The 22,910-nt window shown below is 39.4% G+C and overlaps 1 protein-coding gene across 2 annotated transcripts in view; it reads right to left on the reverse strand.

Annotated features, from left to right (window-relative positions):
* Positions 1-261: 261 nt before the first annotated feature.
* The window catches only part of mybpc2a (myosin binding protein Ca), a 58,736-nt gene continuing 36,087 nt past the window's right edge, over positions 262-22,910 (reverse strand). For both annotated transcript variants that reach the window (XM_072368812.1, XM_072368813.1), the window contains 19 exons: positions 20,454-20,578; positions 17,594-17,699; positions 15,913-16,082; positions 13,079-13,244; positions 12,481-12,587; positions 12,341-12,370; positions 10,129-10,268; positions 9,731-9,890; positions 9,268-9,372; positions 8,937-9,125; positions 8,661-8,795; positions 8,280-8,447; positions 7,862-7,950; positions 6,755-6,950; positions 5,095-5,234; positions 3,807-3,966; positions 1,841-1,977; positions 916-1,102; positions 262-643 (listed from right to left, as the gene is read on the reverse strand). In XM_072368812.1, coding sequence (XP_072224913.1) covers positions 609-643; positions 916-1,102; positions 1,841-1,977; positions 3,807-3,966; positions 5,095-5,234; positions 6,755-6,950; positions 7,862-7,950; positions 8,280-8,447; positions 8,661-8,795; positions 8,937-9,125; positions 9,268-9,372; positions 9,731-9,890; positions 10,129-10,268; positions 12,341-12,370; positions 12,481-12,587; positions 13,079-13,244; positions 15,913-16,082; positions 17,594-17,699; positions 20,454-20,578 — 2,545 coding nt within the window. In that variant the 3' untranslated portion in view covers positions 262-608. The remainder of the gene's footprint in view (positions 644-915; positions 1,103-1,840; positions 1,978-3,806; positions 3,967-5,094; positions 5,235-6,754; positions 6,951-7,861; positions 7,951-8,279; positions 8,448-8,660; positions 8,796-8,936; positions 9,126-9,267; positions 9,373-9,730; positions 9,891-10,128; positions 10,269-12,340; positions 12,371-12,480; positions 12,588-13,078; positions 13,245-15,912; positions 16,083-17,593; positions 17,700-20,453; positions 20,579-22,910) is intronic.

A 22,910-nucleotide genomic window follows, 5' to 3' on the forward strand; every position in this document is an offset into this window, starting at 1 on the left:
GAACCTCTTTAATCCCAGTTACTCCATGATGTCTTCCATGCCATACTGAATATTGATCCCTCCACTGAACCATCACAGAGTCAAGATGGGCCCCTGGCTCGCAAATATCGCACTTGTAACACAGCAGTGAGGCAGCAGAGGTGTTCAGCAGGTCATTCACACTGCAATGGTTTCAATGCTACAGCTGCATCACAATCATAAATTCATACCAAGCTATAAAAACCTCCAGGACACACAAAAAACAGACAACACAGGGAGCCGTAATGGATGAGAGGCCGGTTTATAAGTGTGTTCAATGGCAGGTCCACTTCACAGATAAGAAGGATCCATCTGTGTGTGGTCACAACAGGGGAGTGCTCCTACACCACTTATGTGGCGTCTCTCAGTAAGGATGTAACAGGGTGGCAGCTTACTAAAAGAATTATGGCATATTCCTGATGTGGCATTCGTCATAGCAGCTATGAAAGGCAAGCATATGGGGACGGGGGCAGTGGCTTTAGAACCTCACCAGTGATCTATTTTAATCATATTTATTCATGACTATCCTGTTATACATAATCCATTACTATTCGTGTTCGACTGTATCCTCTGCTGTTTCGTGCTGTCTCTCATTTCTTCGCTTCCTCTCCTTTCTCCTGTGCAACTGTGGAGAAAAAGAGAAATTTAATACAGCACGAGAGGCTACTAGTAGATCACTCTGTTTAAAGAAGCTACATCATGCAGAGTCATCTGTGGGTTTAAAGCTTTAACTGACAAATACAATAAGGTAATTTAAATGTGGCCCAGAAGAGCTCAAGGAGGAGATGAAGATTTGATATTCTGACATTTGACATTCTTATTGAGACTTGCTCTGACTCCTGTAGGGCTCTACCTAACTACTATGATGGCAAGGGAAGAGAAATTCAGACAGCACACCTCGAACCTCCAGCTTGCATTCCACCTCATCCTCCCCGAGTTCGTTGACGGCCTTGCAGGTGTATCTCCCCCCATCAAACAGACTTGGCTTGCGTATATTCAGAGTCAACACGCCTTGGTTGTTCTGCATCAGGAACTTGGGATCCCCCTCAATCATCATATTATTCTTCATCCAAATGATCTTTGGCTGAGGAACAGTGTTTTGGAGGAGGAGATAACATTGATGGGATGGAGGATAAAAGTGGAGGGGAGGAGGCGGGACGTATAAACAGAATGAATGATGTAGGGCGGGGAGCAGAAGGAGAGGTGAAATTAGGTCAACATTTGGGCTCGACAAATCTTTGCCGATTCAGTGGGATAAAAAAGAAATCTGTTTCTAAAGATCTTTCAGCTGCACCTCTTGTTCTAGCTTCAGACATAAAAATACATTCCTGCTGCAAAGGCATCAGAATCCTTTCATTGTTCTACACTCACTGTTTGACACTCTAAACTTGTACATTCTCTATAAAGGAGACAAAGCATCAAATCTGAGGCGTACCCTTGCAGCACAGCTATCAGGGGCCGATGCAGATAACGTGTATGCGCTGTAGTGCGTAGCATCTGTATTTGCAAGGCACAGTTTGGCATTTACTTCTGTGTATTCAATAATGACAGGAAAGTGTATTGTACTTTTCCTGCCTTAATTCTATCATAGTATTACTCTACTTTACCCTATGTTTAGATAACATTTATTCACTAATATGCTCAGTAAATATTTTGTATGATAATGTTCCAGTTTTCTATTCAATACATGTATTTGTACCTACATCTACATTTAACATGCTAATAGATATACTCTAAAATAAAAAAAAATAAACTAACTAATTGGGAGTGGAAGACAAATATATTGAGCTTAGCATTAACTCCAACTGAGCAAGTTAAATACCTTTGGGTAACCACGGACGGCACAACTTATGGCTGCGGAGTAACCTGCAATCACACTTCTGTCCATCAGAGGAGCTGTGAATTTTGGGGAAGAGCTCATGTCCTTCTCTTTGAACGGTGAACGATTATGAGTCAGACCTAGACAGGAGAAGAAGTCTTTCAGAAAGGACATCCTGCAGGTGCAAACTGCTGTGTGCCGCAATCCAAGTAAACGAAAATAAAATGTTTTACACAACTCTTTGCCATAACACTGTGCCTACTGCACCAGACTTTCAGCAACCTGGCGTGTTTTTCATTATCCTAACTCATGCTTCCTCACACCATCTCTCCTCCTGTGACCCAGAAGATGTTCTCCCTTTGGCATCCGTAAGGATGTTCAAGTCCCTTAGATAAACATTAAGGAGATGAGTACCAAGGAGAGAGAAGGCTTGTGAAGAAGCTCAGAAAAGGGAAACAGAACTCCTTGTATCACAAGGCAGAGAATGAAGTGAGAGAAGCAAGGAGAAATGATAGCACAGTGAAAAGCACCCATCGCCATATACCATGAATGTGAGAGTGGAAAAAATACCCCATTTATTTGCTTGTTTCCACAGTGGATATGAGACCTTATCACTCTTTTATCTATTTTCTGTAGAATATAGTAAAAAGACAAAAGAGGTTCATGTAGCTTATAATAAATGGGAAAAGTTTAGGGATGTATTTTAATTTCCACGTCTAAATTTAAATTTACATGGCCATCTTTCACATTTTGCTTTATTTCGATACTTTCTGGCTCAGTAAAGCACTTTGTGTGATAAAAATACAGTTGAAGCTTTCTAAATGAGAATTTATTGGAGCCAGAGTTGTTTTGGATTCAGCCTTAAGAATCTGCTGGTATTGCACTTTTTCTCAATCTGAACCCTATTTTTCTTTGTATTTCAGTGTGAAAATCTTTGCAGTTTCACCCTTGAGCAAAAGCACCATGAACAGCATCCACTAAACAGCTGCAATGTGCTATAACAGGGCGGATGTCAGCTAAGTCTAAGTTCTTATTTTGCAACGTACAACATAGAGTAGATTTCGGCTTAAGTCCCACTAAAGGAAAAGTCACCCGAGAGGAAGTTTTTACCCATATCATTACATTGTAGCTGTTTTGCAGTTAACACCCAAAGAGCAACACACGAGAATGACTAAATTTATGCCCCCATCTGTTTCTCGATTCAGAACCTGTGGCTACATCCATTTTTTTCTGTACAATCACACAGCAAGTTAAATTTGTACATGAAATGTGTGAAGCTTAATTAGTAACCTACTGTAATCACTCTCTGCTGTTCTGGGTTTGTTTTGCCTTTAACATCCTTTCCACATCCTGCCACAGTGGCAATTTATCTCGATTAGCAAATTGCCCTTTGAATTATCTAGGCAGGGGTCTGACTTTTGTTTTATCCTGAGGTTATGTGGGCACTATGATCAACGATCCTCACAATGTTATGGGCCAGACTGTTGTTGGGAACACAAAAGACAGTGGCTAGTGGTCTGAAAAATGTTCTGGTAGAGTAAGCAATTGCTACAACACAAAAACAGTGGCAACATTTGGCTAGTGGCAGGTGTTAATTTCCCAGACTGGTTGCTTGATCTGCAGCCAGTATTTCACTGCATTTAACACTTTGTCAAACAATATTTTATTTTAGTATAACAAGTGTGCAGTGATTTTACTTCAATATATGTTTGAATAAATAATCTGAATAAAAAAATGTTGTTAGCACATTTTGTGATGAAAGTTTTTTCAATTTTCACCCATTTCTGCAGGTGTTGTGTTAATCAGTACTCCTGACACTTTCCTCCTTTCAGTATCTGTACCATATGCTCGCTTTATGTTTCAATTAAATACAGTGTGGCCTACAGCTCTGCATACATTGTATTTTGCCGACTAGCAAAAGCAATACTATTATGTTACAGCATGCCATGCTCTTCAGGGATTTCATCACCTGTTTTGTTAATGACAGCTGTGTTCTTGCTAATGCCGGGATCGTCGCTGAGGCCACAGATGTTTTCGCTGAACACTCGAAAGGAATACTCGTTCCCCATGACCAGGTCAGACACAGTACAGCTGGGCCTGCGGTTGTGCTCATAAACCGTGAACCAGTCCTGATGTCGGAGAGCGAAAGAGAGAGGAGAAGGAGAGGTTCAAAGAGACTTATAGCTGAGGTTGAGATCTATAAACTTAAAGTATGACTGAAGTAAACCATGCTTTGTGCTCCAGCAGATGTTTGTAAAATGCAACATTTAACTAACCCAGCTCATGTGTTTAACCCTGCAATGAACTTAATCAGTAATTGCCTCAGCTGGCAGAAAAATCTGCCAAAATTTGCATCTCTACAGTGAAAGTAACTGCCTCTAAATTTGGAGAGAGTCCTTATTCTGACCTTTAAAGTAAATCAATTGAGGGCAGAGCAATCTGACATGCAGCTCCTTTCTGTCATTTCCCTGCTTCACATAAACAATCTTTTCAATATAAATGCAGAGAATTTTCAGAAGTTGTGACAAACTTAACTGAATCCAAGGAAACCAACTGTGTCTTAGCTCAAAATACATGTATGAATGTCACTTTAAGGGCAGCTAGTTTGATTACAGAGATTATTTATTTATTCATATATATTTATATTTATCTTTTAGGCCATATAATATTTTTTTCTCTAGATATATCACTCAGTACCATCAAGGTGCCGTTTTAACCTCCAAAGGTTTTCTGCAGCATGACCACAAGCCAGAATATTAATGAATAGAACCGACTTCACACCCACTCACATATGATTGACCTCTGCCTAATTTCATCAAGCACAGGAAGGGTTTCTACAGACAAGAACATTCCTGTGTGATGGGCTCCATGTGGAGGAATTAGAAAGCAGAGGGTTGAGTTTCTTCAACAAGTAACCACTGGTCCAGATGTGTGAATTTTAAAATCAAAGCTCAAGAGAAAGCCTCCACTTTCAGAAAAAAATCTCAACTTTGTGACAGTAACATCACCGCTATAAGGAAGGATATCAGGGGCTACAAAGCTTTTGAACAGTACAATGTACTTCAGTAAGGAAGCTGGAACTCTGAAAGCATTGAGGTTTAGCAGAAAACAACACAAACAGACCTGTACCTACATTTTGTGTCCCTCCAACCAGTTGAACATAAGATGTGAGTTTTGTTGAGTCCCATACCTCTAATTTGGCTGCTTGTGAGTTACTTCAAATTATCACCACCACCTTTACTCTCCTTGATGCATACCTTGGTCTTCTTGTCAGATTTCTGAATGGTGTAGCCGATAATCTCACAGTTGCCATCATCTTTAGGGGGCTTCCACTCCAAAGCAGCATTGAAGCCCCAGATGTCTGTGACATGCACATTGATGGGCGGGCCGGGCTTTTCTAGTAGAATTTGAGGAAGAAAGAGTCAACATAGAGCGGGAGGATTTTTTATGAAACTAGACAGGTTTGTTAGAATGCGTAGCTGGAGCGTGATGGAAAAAGTGTTCTACACACGCAGAGCTATCTTAGATAATGCTCATCCCTGCTTGGATATAAATGCTGCCAAGAGGCTCTTAGAGGTAGAGAAGGGAAGAAAGGTACAAACAGATCTGGAGCAGGAAAATCCCACAGAAAGAAAGACTTCAACACTCGCAGTGGTATAGATTTGACAGATTAGATAGATTGGAAAGATTGACAGATTAGCAAAGCAAAAGACAAAAGATGAATGAAAGGCGTGATAGCTGAATACATTACTCGAAAAACTGTTAGCATAGATCTGACAAAGAGATAGTCCGCTTTTAATAACTGGATTACAGAAAAGAAGAATGCAGTGTGCTCCTCATTGATTGTTCTGCGTGGAACCATGATACAACGTACAGAAATATTGTACAACATAGTCAAGTATTTGTCATCAGTCTTGCTCTGCACACCCTCCTCTGTGGAGTACAGTACCAAGAGTGAGCTGCACAACATTTCTTTTTTTTTATTATTCCTTCAGCTCAAACAGATCAACTGAGAGTGTGGGGGCTGATCAGAGCCTCTCATTAGCTCAACCTCCTCAGTAGCATAAGTGACAGAATAGCCCTCAAAATCCAAACTTAATCTGAGTCTACACACAAATAATCTCAGTGGAGCCCTTCTTAATAATCCACCCAGAACTCCGACCCACGGAGACAAGCCATAAGCTCAGGAATGAGCTGGCGGCCACAGTGGCAGTGCAGGAGCCAGGATTATGTTTGAGAGAGGAACAAGCTCTTTGATGATTTTGGTACTCTGAGCCGCAGATCCCGCGGGAAAATGAAATGAGGAATTATCATCAAATTCAAAAAAGGAAAAAAATCTTGACATGTCACAGATTTGAGCTCAAACCATCATCTATTTCCAAACAGGTTATTAATCATGTCCCCTGTGAGGAACATGAACATGCACAGTGTTTTAATCTTCATGAGAGAACATGCAAAGCAAGTCTTTTTAAGTGAGGATTAAGGCCAATTCATGGTTTCTGTATCCAAAGCTCATACAGGTTAAGTCAGCTCATTCCACATATGAGGTTTAGGAAGGAAAACTGGAAACTTCACAACAGCAGAAAGAGGAGCTCCTGTGCAGAAAAACAAGAAAATAATCTATGTTTTTTGCAGATCTGACCTTTTTACTAATGAATGATGAATTACTGTATCAGGTGAATCTCCTACCACCACCTTTCCTCAAAACAGGCCTCTTATACTCATGAAAAATAATATTCAAGTCACATTTAAAAACTACGGTGTTTTCGCATGCACAGTTGATGTGCTTGAAATCCATTCAGTGCACATGAGCACAAAAGTTACACTTCCCCACAACCTACAAAGTGTGTCCAAACATGCAAATACTGAAACCATGAACTGGCCCTTAGAGGGTGTTGGTATGATGAAGGGACTGACCTACAACCTGGATGTGTATGTCAGCGCTGTCAGACATGTTCTCAATCTGAACATTCAGAGTGTATTTTCCAGAGTGGCTTCTCTCTGCAGAGCGGATGAAGATGATGGTGTCCACCTCACTAGTACGAGTTCCCACGCTTTTGTCCTCCAGGAGAATACCGTCTTTGAACCAGGTCACAACAGGGCGAGGCTTTCCCTGGAGTGATGAGATGCAATCAACATGAATACAATATTCGAAGTATAGTAATGTGAAATGACAGACTAACTTGTAGAGATGCAATAAGTTGAGAAATTGTTCTTATGAAATCTAGTCAGGTTGAATGTGTCCTGAACTTTGGTTTCTCTTTTTCAGTGTGAAAACAGCTGCAAGATCATACTCTGTCCTGCTCTGAGATAAGATGAGAGAGCAGTAGATGTGCTTTTCTCCCAGGAGAACATCATGTCACTACATTTTCTATCTCAGAACCAGCTTTTCATCTTCCTCTTGAGGAAGCAGGGCTATGGCCCACTTTCTATGTTTTTATTTACGACAAGTGGTTCCCTTATGCTACTAGTGGTTAGCTTATTTTCACTAGTTCCATAATTTGCAAGTTGCTGTCAGATCCTATATTTTTCTCCCTGTGTCCTTTAAGCGCTTGTTGTCTCAGTTAAGGGCATCATTTACAAATCTGATTTGCATTCCAGTAGAAGAAAAAGGGATTTGTCAGACTGCAGCCATTGGGGAATCTTGGTACTTGGTTCTTTCACTATCCGAAGCACACAAGCAAAATACATTTTGATGTGTTATATAGACACGGGCAACAAAAACTGGCTATCCATCATTGTAAATGCTCCTATTTTTGGCCCAGTTGAGAATTTATCTCAAATAACTCCACATTTCACATGGAACATGTTTTATGTGGGGCATGACGTGGCTCCTTTGGCCTCTAACACAGGTAGGTTTAAGCAAGCCGGATTTAGCCTCTTAGAACAAGGTCAATATGAAACCCTCCTCAGTAATCTTTAACCATCGTGTCTTATTCTCACTGCTCCTTCAAATATAGTACGGTATATAGAATCAAAAAATCTGCATGAAGCATTGAATAAAAAAGCCATATTCAGACTAACCTGGAAGGGGATGAACAAGTTCACCTTCTCACCCACACGTGCGATGAGTCTAGATCTCAGATTGCGAGGCAGGCGGATCTTTGGATTCTCTGGGTGGTAGACAAAAGAGAGAGCAACACAGAACGGATTAGTGTAATTTGTGAAAGAGTGGGCGATGTGGGGAGGTACAGATATAAAAATATACAGCATGAACAGCTTTTATGTTACGTGTCAAAGATACATATTATCATTATGTAAAGATATAGAGTTGAATAAGTGTGGGTAAGAAATAATCCTAAACCAAAAGGTAACCTTCATGATTAAATTTAGATTATTATTTTTTTTTTTTAAATTCAGGATATTTTTTTTTCCACTGCCATACTGCCAAGGAAATTTATTAGATTAGAAGAGGAGCTTTATGGTAAAAGTTGTCTCTGACCCATGATCTCTCTGATGGTGACGGCCTGTGAAAGAGTGGCGGGGGGGCTTCGTCCAGCAATGTTGACAGCAACCACTCTGAATAGCATCTTCTCCCCTGCTGGGAGACCCTTGACCCTGTACTGGTTCTTTACCACTGGTTCGTCATTAGCCTGCACCCACTGGTCACCTGAAGGATGAGAGATCAGAAAATCACACACAATCTTTTTTAAGAAGTTAATCAGGAATGAAGTATGAATATATATGAATTCCTGCCTAATTGTATCCTCCCAAAAAATACAGCTCCACAAAGTGTTTTTGATGAACTAATAGAGTTAATTACAACTTACAAATCTTGTATAACTCCTTACTAATAATCAACACTTATATCTGATATATTTACTTCCTTCTTTGCAGTACTCAATGATGTAGCCATCGATGCCGCCTGCTCCAATTTTGTCTGGAGGTCTCCACTTGAGTGCACAGGTAGTGTCTGTCACATCTTCCACCATGAGACGAGTGGGCTCACTGGTGGGGGCTGAAAGAGAAAAGACCTAATTAATACGTTAATACTCCCTGTAAACGGTACTGGAAGGTGGGTTAAGCTGCCTCAGAATTGGTATTGTGTAAAAAGGCCTCTGTTAAATAATCATTCTGCTGATGACACGTGGCAACGCACCAATGGGCATGAAGGGTTTTGAGCTTTCACTGGGCTGAGAGATGCCGATGCCGTTGACTGCAAACACTCTCATTTCATAAAGCACTCCTTCAATCATCTTCTTAGCCTCATATGTGGTAGACTCATAAACATCAAAATTTAGCTTTGTCCATCTGGATGAGCCAACCTTCTTCCTTTCCATCAGATACCCTGCAGGAAGCAATATCAGCATACAGTGAAGTGATAAAAACCCATCATTATGGTAATAAACAGAGAAGACTTACAACTGCTGTTTTCTCCTGGGAGGAAGACATCAGATGTGAACATTAGATACTGTGTGTTTCAAAGGTACCTGTAATGGGAACTCCTCCGTCAAATGAAGGAGGGTTCCATGTGATCGTGGCAGTGTCCTCGCCAACTGATGTGCATTTGACATTCTCAGGAGGGTTGGGCACATCTGGAGAGGCAGGTTACAGTTGGAAAAAGAAAGCGATGAATGATGAAGCAGATAAGAAAATTAGAGAAGATGTAGGCATGAGAGCACGAGGAGATGTTCTGAAGTAAAAGAGTTTGCAGATGTGCTCTAAAGATTCACCTCTGATTGAACAATCCAAGAATTTATTGCATTTACTGAATGTCTAAATTTACGACTTTCTGTGGCTGTATCATGCATGGATGTGGGCCTGAAGTTAAACTGACAAAGAAAATATTTTCTGACCATCACTCAGTCTCAGTTTGATGATTTACAACTCTCAGTCTGCTTAAAAAAGAAAATAAGAAGAACTTAAAGAGAAAAGCGGGAAGAAGTCACTGACCCACGATCCTGACAAAGAGCTCAGCCTTATCCTCGCCTGCAGGGTTAGTCACTATGATAGTGTAGTAGCCCTCATCTTGTTTCTCTGCCCCCTCTATCACAAAACTGCTCAGGGTTTTCCTCGTCTCCACGCGGACCCGTCCCTCAGCCTCAGACACCACCTACCACAGGGGGAACGAAATGTAGTAAAAAGGTTACTGAAGAGCATGGTATCACATCACAAAAGCTGCCACAATGATGGGTGATTCAGCCCTCCCACTCTGCAGCACAGAATACGTTTAATTTTTCTTTTGTCCTGTTCGGTTGCTAACGGCTGGACACTCTCACAGAAACATGGAATGTACATGACATGTGTTCAGTTATGTAAGAGGTGAATGATGAGAGCTCATCCTTTCTCACTTGGTCTCCTCTCATCCAGCACACAACAGGAGCCGGATCTCCTGTGATCTCAACGTCAAAGCGAAGTTTGTTTCCAGCCACCACGGTGATGGTGTTCTTGTTGCCAGTGCTGCTGGTGTCCAGGTGGATTTTGGGAGGATCTTTCATGTAATCATTGGAAGAGAAATGGGAACAAAGAGATCATTTTAGTTGGGGTAAATATCCTATAATTCTACATAAAGCCTCTGAGGGGTGACATAAATTAACTTGAAGTTTGCAAATTCATGTCTTAGAATAATTTCAGACTAAAAAACCTTAAGTTTAACATCTGGATCATTTGCATCATATAAAATGAGTAATGCCACGCAAGCAAAGAACAATTAGCATCACCAACCCTAATTTTGACAACCTCAGTACGTTATTTTGCTTGATTATTTTCTTTTCTTCTAATAGGAACAGCACTAAGGGATGTTGCATGTCATGAGCAAAGCACACAGTTTTTAATAGAAATGGTTCTGAGTGACTCTTCAAAGAAGCTGGATTCTCATAACACTCATAAAAAAAATGAGCATGAAAGGATCCATCTTCCCAGCTATGTGTTTGTAGCTTTGGCTCAGTGGTGTCAGACCGATCAACATCCTAAACTATCAGCGAGTGATTCATTTTAGCTGCGACAACAGTCAGTAATGACATCTACTAAAGAGCTGATTATGCTCAATACATCAATCATTGCACCAGGAAATCGTGACATCATCACAGCACAATAACTCTCTACGCCGGCACTTAAAGCTTGCTGGACTCACTCCAGTCTTCATCCTAAAAGCTGGTGCTACTACTGAGAAAATGTTCCCACTACAATGCAGAAGTAGCACTAGTCATACAGGAAGTACATCATAAACATAAGCACCCACTTTTGACTTGCTAACTAAACTTAACTAATCTGGTTTACTTGAAGTAGTAGTTCAATGCTTTTTATAACATTCACAGTAATTGTACCCTCTTGGGTTTTAATGGGTCCTACAGATGCCTATGGAGAAGGACCTACTCACACACTTTTCCCACCAGCCTCTTTCTGTTTTTTAAACTTAAATTATACTAATGCGTCAAGCAGATGAGGTAGTGGAGCAATTTTTGTGCATGCGACAAACTAAACGGAATCAGTTGAATAAAAGATGTGACACATATTTTGTGCCTGGTCACAGCCTGGTTCATTGGCAAGCTGGGAAACAGACGTGACAAAAGATAACAAAACATTGTGCTTTCCGTCTTACCGTCAAGCACAGCTCTCAAAGTTTTTTTAAAATTTCTTTTCCTGCGTGCATCATGTTTGAATCAGACATGACAGGAATGATAACACCTAAAAGCTTTGAAATTTCTAAAATTTAGTGGATGTGATGAGAGAACTGTGCAGATTCTTCATTGTTGACATGAAATATTTGCATTTTTATAAAACTTATTTAAGAGTGCGGACTCTTTCAGTTCCTTGTAAAAGCAGTTGGTTTTCAGCTTAATGCAAACATGCTCTTTCTTTGAATTATGCAATATAGTCTAATCCTTAAAACTAATTTTAAATTTGCCGAATTAATAAGGTTTGTTAAAGAAAAATCATCACAAGCACACAAAATTTGTGCTTCTCAAAGGATCCTTAACAGCTCATGTTTCTAAGATGCCATGTCAATAAATCTCTCCAGAGGACCGTTCCTGCTTCAAGGATCCTTTAAAGGACTTAGTCCTTCATTCTGTGAAATTTGAAAGACGCTTCTGTGTGTCTTCTGTGTTCTCAAAACAGTAACAATCCTTTGCATACATTCAAGATGCCCAGACAGAAGTTGGATCAATGTTGGCACAATATGTACTTTAATACATTTTAGCCTATTTGTTTTCACTTTAAAATTGTTAGTATTGTTATATGCTCCATCAAAGCACAACAAAATATAAACTGCCAATATACAGTATATGGCTGTTAGGTAGCCAGCTAAAAGCAACTAGCTATATGACAGCCGTGTTAATTTTTCAACTGTTGGAAACTGTTCAAAGGTTGGAATTGACAATGGGACCATTGTCATAGTGTTTACCCTCTTGTTAGGGCTGTTATATTATGTGTTTTATGAGTACTGACTCGTGTCTATGAAGGAGCAACCGAAGAAGCATCCTTGATTTTGTGTGTCAGCCCATTCATATAACATTTACCCTAAAAACATTTATATTTTTCCAAAAAACAATTTTTTTTTACCTTGTCTGGGAACATAATCAATCTTGATCTCTGAGAAAGAAAAATACATAAATCAGCGTCATTCAAATGGTTGACATGCTAAGTTTATGACTGAAAAACGCATCAAATGCTTCATATTTTGGTTTGTGCAGTGCCCTTACCCAGGAAGTTGAGTTTGGCAGAAAGAGAAAGTGCATAGCCATCCGGGACAAAGGTGTAATCTCCTGCGTCTGAAGGCTTCACGTCATCAATCATCAGCTTGTGCGTCCTGGAGACGTTACCAGATGTTACCAAGGAGACAACACTTGATATAACCTGCATTTATGCAAAAGACAGTTACCCTGGCAACATGCTCAATGAGGCGATATTGTAGAGTGAGAAACATACTAAATGGCTTTCACCTTGTGTGACCGCAGTTGCCTTGGCATATCTCCTGCCAAAGGCCACTCTGATGGAGGGATTACAGAGAGAAACCCCAAACACCTCGGATGTGTATGGTGCATGTGAGTGTGTTTGTAAGTGTGTGTGGAGAGGTTAGAGCCTTACAGATTGCAGCCTATCTGAAAAATGGGTCAAATAACGAACAAAACCCTCTGGTAATGGTTTGCCAAGCCATGTGGCAGACAGTGCTTAGGATTGTGTGACTGTGTATCTGTGGGTTTGAATGTGTGAAACTGTCCGTGACAGATGGGTGGGCTTAAAACAACAACTTTCCCAAATCAAAACAGAGACCTACAGCAAGCTGATGTGTGGTAATACCTTCCGATGTGCGTCATTTTGATGCGATCACTGGCCTGGACTTCAACACCATCCTTAAACCATTTTCCTGTCACCTTTTCATCAGACACCTCACACTTGAATAAAGCCTGTTCAGCTGCCTTTACTGTCAGGTCAGCTATGTTCTGCAGAACCTGCAGTTCCTTATCTGAAACAAAAACACAGATAAATAAATACTGTGGCGTGCAAATATTTCACACTACAGCTTATTTCAAACGGTGTCCAGTGAAAACATGAAACTTCATTTGATTTAAATTTGAATTCGATGAAGTAATGTATGTCTTCAAATCTCCTTTTGTATTTTGTTGCAGACTAAGATGAGATGACTAACGTCCCTCTCATGTCTGAACACCATTAAAATGGCTACATCATCTGCATACAGTATGCAACTTTTCTTAAGTGCTTGTGTTATATTACTTCATAGTAGGTAACTTTTTTATTATCTTTACAGCACAGATGTGATTTTAACACGATAACAAAAGTTGAACTACTACTGGTAGATCAAATATGCTTGACTGTAAAAGTCCAAAAACAGAGTGTATGTATTTCAGACATACAGGATCTGGTGCTTTTGTGATGGCAATGATTCTTGGAAGATTTACAATTTACTTTCAACACTGAACAAGCCTGAAATGCATGCCATCACATTAACTAACAGACATGCAAAATAATGTGGGTCTTAATCTGACACATCATCTGCTTCTTGGAGGAATATGAAAAATTCTTATATTAAATTAATAGACAGCAGTGCTGATTATTATTATTATTATTATTATTATTATTATTATTATTATTATTATTATTATTATTATTATTATTATTATTATTTACCTGCTTCCACTATCCTGATTTCATATGGACAAAACATGCAGCACTGTGAGGCTCATGTTCTTTAACTTCCCCAGTGTTTCTATTACAATTCAGCCTGCAATGTCACATGATACATTTCAAAATCAGACTTAAGGGTTTTATTTCTAAGGAGGTGGACCTCAGCACATGAGCACTGCAGGGCACTGTATTATCTCAGTTTCTCCTCACTCTGTACACACTTCCAATATAACTCAGAGTCCTGCCATCTCCAGAAATAATTTGATGACTCTGCAGTTGTTGGGTATATCAGTGATGGGTACAGGGAACTGGTTGTGTGGGAACAATCAACTCATCTTGAATGTAAACAAGAAAAAAGAGATGATTGAGGACTACAGATACCTGAGAGTTTACCTGGACAACAGATTATACTGGAAAACCAACACTGAGGCTGTCTACAAGAATGGACAAACGAGACTACAGAAGCAGTTTAGGTTTTTCAGAGTCTGCACCAAGATGTTGCATTTCTTTCTTATTTCAATCTACTTTGCAGCCATCTGTTAGGACGCCAGCATTGCATTGGAGCCTCTGGAGCTGACTGTGGAGAGAAAGATGTTGGAAAGGCTGCTTAACATGAACGGACAATGCTGCACACCTTTGACATAAGGACCAAACAACGAGTACAGTGTATTCAGTTGGAGGCTTCTTTGTGTTCCAGGAGGTCATTCCAGCCCACAGCAATAATTCTAAACAATGTTTTTTTTTTTTTACAGCGACTAATGATTAATAACTGTTTTGATGCTTTTATTCAGTTCAGTTCATCCATCCATCCATTTTCTATACCGACAGTCCGTTAATCGGGTAGCGGGTGGGCTGGAGCCTATCCCAGCAGTCATAGGGCGAAAGGCGGGGTACACCCTGGACAGGTCGCCAGTCCATCACAGCAGTTCAGTTCAATTCAACTGAATTTGGTGCAGATCCTTGCAGGGTATTTTTATTTTCAAGTGTTTGAGCTTCTCTTGCACACATAACAGAGAGGAATATTCTGAGTGCTTATAGCAGCAACTCAGAGCACCTATATTATTGCTTGGATTTAAATCTACCAGCTTTTGGTCATGGCTTGATTTTACCATACAGACAGGTGGATAGTATTCATCTTCAAACTCATCAGACTTTTTACATGACACGAAATAAGCCTATTTTGGCTACTGTCTAACTACTTAATATACTGGTTGTAAGAATACTATGCTTTCATACATTTAGTATAAAGTCTGATAAGAAATAATTGGGTGTTTTTTAAATAAAGATGAAAGCGACACACCCAGTAGGGAATAATCTTAAGGTGTGACCTTGGGACGCACCACATACAGGTAGACTATTTAATCATATAACTGCAATGCAACATTTCTACTAACCGCCAGATTCACAGTCACTGTGGACAACTATGTTATCCGTAATCTTATCATTCAAGTGAGCAGGACAGACAGACATTTTCTCACACTATAATCAATTAGGAGACTCATCTGGCTTGCGAGTATGCAGCGACTAAGACAGCTTGATAGCTGATGCTAGATATCAGTGTTGGAGGTGTAGAAGAAAATTAGTGTGACGAATACTGCGAGGAACTACTGATACAAGGGACTAATTAAGTAATATTAATTATGACATGAGTAATGACTAATTTATTGCTTTTCATGCTTGTCAGAATGGAAAACATCAACATGTGCCGATTAAATTTTATTGAAGGTCCTAACAGGAGAGAATCTGAATTTTAGTAAACTTTAAACAGCAGCTGCATCCTCTGCTGCAGTTTGATTTTACTGTTCGTACTGATAGGATTGACTTCTTTTCTTAACTATTCAAGTCATTTGACATTGCCATTACCATTCATATGAGGCAATGCATAATTTTCATGTATTTTTTTGTTGTTGTTTGTTTCAAGTGCTCCCAAACTTATTTGTGATTAACTTTGTTACACTGGAAATAAGCCCAAGTCAGTTGACACGTACCTTCAACCTCTAGTTCTGCCTTCGACTCGCCACCGTTGGTGAAGACGTGGTACATTCCAATATCCTCTTTTGTTGCTTCAGTGATGATCAAAATGTGCCTCTTTCCATCCTTTTTGAACCTGTACTTTGAACCTGCAGTTTCCCTATTCAGCTCAACTCCATCTTTCATCCTGTGGGGAAAAACACAAGCGCATCAATTAAACATCACAGAGAAGAGAGGGGGAGCTACTGATTGACATGTCAGCAACATTCTACATGGATTCTACGGAGATTAATGGGTACGTTGATCCTAAAGCCTAAGTTTTACATGTCAAGAGGTGGCTCTCTGGCAAGATAATCATGGCTATTTATGCTGAACATATAACCTGCACCAAAGGATACATTAAAGCTGCTATAAAAATACTTTTACGTATTCTTTTACTCCTGATATTCTTTTACTCCTGATAACATGCAAACCTGTTGGGTCTTAATGCCACCAAATTAAGCCACATAGTTACAGTAACACAAACGGTAATGTGCTGTATCATGATGCATTCTGTTGGTGAAGCAAAAGATGCATACAACATAATTTTGTGGTGCTGATTTCCTGTCAACTCCATTTTTTACAGTGCTGTTGCTTTGAGAGTATACATTAAAAAACTGTTAAGCTTGCTGCTATCACAGAAAAAATCTGGTGAGTTAGATTAATTTTACCTAAATGTGATTTCAACATATCCTTTATTACAGTAAAGTTCTGTGATGTGCCGATTATAGCATTATATCATTATATCATATGAGGGGGCGGCCAGTGGTTAGAGTGGGTCGTCCAATAACCAGAAGGTTGGTGGTTCCATTCCCACTCTTGCCACTCAGAAAGATTGGTGAAACTGACAGCTGGAGGTGTCCTTGAGCTAAGCACCGTACCCCCATGCTCCACAGGCACTGTGAATGGCTGCCCACTGCTCTAGTGTATGGCATCTGTATCTATGAGTGTGTGACCCTGTGCACGTGTGTGTCAACAGGTGCCAACCTGCATGGGTTAAAAGCAGAAGACAAATTTCATGTGTATGCATGACGATAAATTTGACCTTAAACTTACAAATAAATGGCAGGCGTTGAGTGCACCAATTGTTAAAACAAATACCCTATGTTAACATACTTATTTGCACGCCGAACAGTTTTCTCTTTCCCTTAATGACCTTTTATATTCTTTACAGTTCTCTATAAAACAACTTCCTCTTGACTGGATCAGACCACACATGACCTGATGCATTTTGTGCAGATGAAGAGTAGAGGGAGTAGTTGTGTACATCAGTGTAAAACAAGAATTTGAAGTTACGGTTGAAACAGACACAGACTACTGCAAAGGTAGGAGGCTCCCTCTGCAAATTTAATATCAGTAATTTAATTCTGTTCAAATGTGACCATTCAGCCTTTCAAAATAAAGTGAAAACACATCCAACTTTAAACCAATTCTGACATCTTTCCATGGCTGTCCATAGTTGTTTTTAAATGTCTCATGAAAGGAGAGACACACGATTTGAGGATGTGAACATTGTTCACAGGTCTGATTGGGGTGTTAGGTTTTACTCTATTTAGACCGGTAACAGTTCAGGCTTGACTGACTACTGAATCTACTGTTTGAATTTCATACTTATATAATCAATGTCAGTGAGCTTACTTTAAGAGCACATGAGCTCACCATTTGACGTTGGCTCCTTCTTCAGACACTTCCACTTCAAACTCCACCTTCTCACCCACCACAGTATGAACATCATCCAGCAGCTTGGTGATGGTGATGGGAGGCTCTGAGGAAAAATAAACAGATATGAATCATTCATTGGCAATGTGTGAATATTATAATGTTCCAATAAGCTTGGAAGAGAATAACATAATTAAGTGATGTTGATATTAGCCATGTAGTACAGCTGCAAGAATGACAGAAAGAAACCGGACAAACCATAATTTGCTCTTGTATGGCACCATATGTTTCTGAAGTCCTTATCAAAGCTCCCAAACACCTCTGTCTTATGGAGGCGCAATGTAGCTCAAGTCTCCTGAGGTGATGGGAGTCACGCTTTGTAACCGCATGGTGTGGTGTTTGATGCTCCACTAGCCTTAGCTATTCGTCATCGTCAGCATCCAGTTCCCCTCCAGACATCACTATTCCCTCAGCTGGTGAGCCCACAAACTCCCTGAGCCAGAGTCACAGCATCAACATGAGCAATGTGACTGCAGGTTACAGAAGTTTGGTGTGATGAGTTTGATGTCTTCAGTGCAATTTATGGTTTGTCCACATAAAAACTGAAAAAAAAAATTTTTTCAGGACTACTCACAAGGAAAGGAAACGAGCAAGGAAAATGAAACTCTTGAGTAGCAAAGCAAGTATTGAGTGTATAAACCATTCCTGAAAGTCCGCTTCGTGGAAAAATTATTTTGGAGAGAAAAAAAACTGGAATATGCTGGGTCAGAATTCAAGTTATTTTAAGGTACTGTAAAGACTGACTGCTCATGCTGGGTCAAAGAGGCAGTCAGTGGTTCACTGGCTGCTTAAGATCTGCTTAGATAACTTTGGTCCAGTTATATTTTCATTATCTTTTTTACATACTTTGTTTTTTTTTCACATGTGCACAATGTCTACCTGCCTTCTGTGCATTTTTTTTAATGTATTTTTTGTCTTTTGGGACACATGCACAAACAACTTTATCTGCCAGCAAACACAGACTTATCAGGAATGAAGGTGGTGTGGCAGATGGATCAAACACATAAACTTTCAGCTATGAGGCCTGTGCTTGACTCCATCAAAAAACTGTTCTTTTCCTTTTATGTCCCTGTTTCAGCTTGTGAGTCCTGCTGTTGGCATTTTTACATTTTTCTGTCACATATGCACGTAAGCCACTTGCGTAAGTTAATTAAATACCTGCTTAAGGTTAAGGAAGTAAATACACGGTGTAAAATACCAACCAAGTAACCAGTAAATAAGGCATGCGTGCATAGCTTTATCAGCTAGAAAATACACACATGGAGATAAGTTTAAAAAAACGTTGGAGGTCTTTTGGCTTTATTTTTCTTTGTCTTTAGCTGCCACACTGCAGATTAATATCTAAACATTTTAATATTGGCTAGCTGGCTACCAACTCATCTTTTCTGTAAACCTGTGTTTTTATCTACCAGAGGAAGTGAGTTAGTTTTCCAATTTTTACACACAGAGGACTGTAAAGATGGAGATTGTTAAAATAAAGCATGGGAAATACATGTATAAATCGAAAAAAAATACAGTGATTTGATTTTATAATATACATTGTGAAGCTTACAGATCTAGCTTTACTTTTAACATACAGGGGTCAGAGTGAAAAGAACAGACACTGAAAGTAAAAAGATTTTCTGATGAGTAAACATACTGACTAATGAGGCTACTGAGGTTTCTACACTGGTTGTTTGAGGCATATAGATTGCACATATGACCTGATTTAACATGACAAAATACAAAATGCCATCACCCAAGTAAATAGTTTAAGAAAAGCAAATCTATGCAAGTTTGTGTATGTAACACAGATATTTACATACATCTACTTGTTGTCATTCATTACACAAAGCTTTGTGAGTGTCAGATTTTGGTGCTTTGTTCACCAGAGAATCATAATTGATGGGCAGCAAAGGCCTGAACTTTGTCCAAGATTTCTGCCTTTTTTCAAAGCAATTTTATTCACTGTCATCTGCCGAACTCCCTACTGCCCTCACTTATGCCAAGATGAATCAGCATTAAACCACTTATTACGTGTTTGCAAGCAGTTGCGTGAATTATTTTTCATAGACACAAACATAGTGCACACATAAAAAGCACACAGTTTTGCTGTATGGGAGCGGTGTCTGTGCTGAAAATTCTACCCTCATGTTTGGTCTCTGATAATGAGCAAACAGGATGGGCAGCAATGAGCACACAGAGTAAAGCATGAGATTAATTTAGAAGCAGAAGACCCAATTACATCTATTAAAAGAGACACTGAAGAGACATGACAGACTTGAAGCAGTTATTTTGATTACATAGTCTCTGCTCAATATAATATAATATAATATAATATAATATAATATAATATAATATAATATAATATAATATAATATAATATAATATAATATAATATAATATAATATAATATAATATAAAACATTTCCCACACTTATAAGCTACGAATATAATTCTACAAGAAACACTGAACAACCTCAAATCTTAGTATGAAATATTGATGTCCAGCACATCACATATCACTCAATTCTAATAAATATGTCAGCACATTAGTACGTGCAACAATGATACATGATAATAAACAAAGCATTAAATAATTCCCTCACCACACTCCCATTAAAAATGAGTGAGCACACAACAGTGCTGCATGATACTGTGTGACATAAAAGCCCTGAAATAAACTGACAACAACACAAACACATAAAGGGAACAGAGCTGACAAGTCTCTCAATGCTCAGATGACAGTATTTGCTAAACCAAGCAGAAAAACCTCCCTCTCCTGAAAGACGGATTCCTCCAAAGACAGTGACTCATATACCTTTGACAAAAACCTCGGTGAAGCTCTTCTCCTCCCCAACCACGCACTCGTATGCTGCGTCATCCGACAGGTTGCACTTGTTTATAGTGAGAGTCCGCTTGTTGCCCACGCTCTCAAATACATACCTGCACACACATGGATGACGGGGGAAGATTATACAACAACAAGGATAAATAATAATGAGAGGGACAGAGACAAAAATGAGTGTAATGAATAGCTGAATCCAACAAACCAGGCATAATCAGATGCACAGGGCCTGACGACAACAGTGACTCAACCTTTACGCTATGTATCCACACATTTTTGTACAGACCTTCAGATTTGTGCTTGTGCTCACACACACATGCATTCAAGTTTCTGTAAAACTATGGTGACAATAATGTAGGGGCTACATTGTCGTCACACGCAATGGAGGGCAGTGAGGGAAGAAAACTACCATGGTTACAAGCCGCCAGCATTCGCATCATCAGACAACCCAAAGTACATGAATAAGTGTAACTTCAATGAACATATCAAACGGTGATCCATTTTCTTTGTTTGACACTTTCTCTATTTTTCTAATTCATAATTAAGCTCCTTTTATTTTTTTTATTTTTTTTTAGCTGTGTAAATATTTCGGTGAATTTGTGACAATCATTGCGGCTGAGTTGTATGCCAGCTCAGCAGTGGGTGAAGTTTTTCTCTTATTCCTAAAATGCTAACCATGTAACATAGTTAACAGTGTGAAATTCCCCCCCAAAGAATTATATTTTCCAGCTTAAAACTCTATTGTTCTTTTTAGTCTGTAAAGTCTGCCAAATGAAATTTAAAATCACTGTCTTTTGATTTCAAACTGGTCTGAAAATCCAGTCTGCTTGATGGAAGTTGGAATAAAAATGACCTCCCTGCTGCTTGACATGAAATGTGCTTTTCGGTTTATAGTTTCTTTCATGCTTATAACACATTTGCACATTTTGCAAATGTATCACGACTTGTGACGCAAGCTGTTGTCATGCATGTACACCAGAGATTTTTCAAGAGAATCTGCAGGTAGTTTTGCAGGAGGCTTTCTCCTGGACATGCACCCACCCAGCCTAAAATACAAGGGAGACGATGTGAAAAAATGAGTGTCTAGAGCATGCAGTGGGCAGCATATGAAGTAGAAATGATTCTGTGGAAATCGCTGTGTTTCCTTAACAACACGTTGAGAATAGCAGTGAGGCTTCTTGTTGTGTTGATATGAGTACTGCATGTACTGCAAATGCTTGCCAGTAAACACAGCAGCAGCAAATGCTTTGGAAAATTTGCCAGAGTATTTGTCAACTTGCCCGGACATGTCTCCCCCACAGAAGTTCCGGAGAGTTTACAAGTAGGCTTCGTGGAAAATCTCTGCAAGAAGTCCGGAGCAACCATTGCAGACATTTGGGTTTTCACATGCATCATTGCATGTGTGAAAATGGCTCAGTAAGACAGAAAAAGGACATTTCTAACTGCTGCAGGTTAGTTAGGGCATTTTCTTAACCCATGCCATGTAGTTTGAAGTGCCTGAACTCAACAGTATGGTTAAGATGCCGAAACTTTATCAAACAGCAAGTGAAAGCAATACTCAAGTTTGAAATTTGGTGTAAAACAGACAATCGGGTGTAATGGATTGTAGCCTTGTGGGTAACATGCGATTTATGCTCAGTTTAATTAAGTAAACACTTCTTTTATGACTGTTTCTTGAACTTCAGTGTAACTTTGTTCTTTTACCTCTTCAACTCCAAAAAGTTTATCATCTGTTTCATGTATGAATGAGAAAGTCGAGCTGACTCCAGAATTATTTTTGTATTCTTTATACTTTACATATCTTCCAAGCTTTAATCAACTTTTCTCACATATTTTCACCTGTAAATGTCTGTTGTTCAGATTGTGCAAGGAATAAACCTATTATCTTGTTCTCACTGTTAGTTGATGAATATGAGCGATTCATATCAAGGTGTCTGCTTCTCTGTATAAGTGTTTTGGTTTTACATTTTAGCCTCAGCAGTCATTTGTTTGAAATGATGCAGAGACTACCAAGATTGTATAAGGCATATCCTAATCCCATTGTAATCTTGTTAGAGCTCAGTGGTCAAAGTGCACTGCCTCAACAGTTCTCCATAGAGGCTTGTTCAAGGCTAAATAAAAGTCTCTTCTTCCATACTAAACTCTTAATCATAACAGCAAGGGGACTGCCTTACTTTCTATGAACAGCATGAAGGTTCTCAAAATAGCAGATGGTGGAGCCATTGAAAAAATTGACACGCAACAGCTGTACCCTCTTCAATAAAACACCAAACGAAGCCTTTGAAGGAGGAGGGGAAAAGAGCATAGCAGAAGGGGATGTAGACACCAGATAAAGCCCGGCAGACTAAATGGGCTCAAAGCTAACATATATCTACTGTTAGACGTGCGCGAAAGTCAGAGTTGTTCCAGTAAAATTTTAATTTAGCCTGT

Source organism: Leuresthes tenuis, unplaced genomic scaffold (genome assembly GCF_036924035.1).
Source record: "Leuresthes tenuis unplaced genomic scaffold, fLeuTen1.0.hap1 SCAF_17, whole genome shotgun sequence".
Classification (NCBI taxonomy): Eukaryota; Metazoa; Chordata; class Actinopteri; order Atheriniformes; family Atherinopsidae; genus Leuresthes; species Leuresthes tenuis.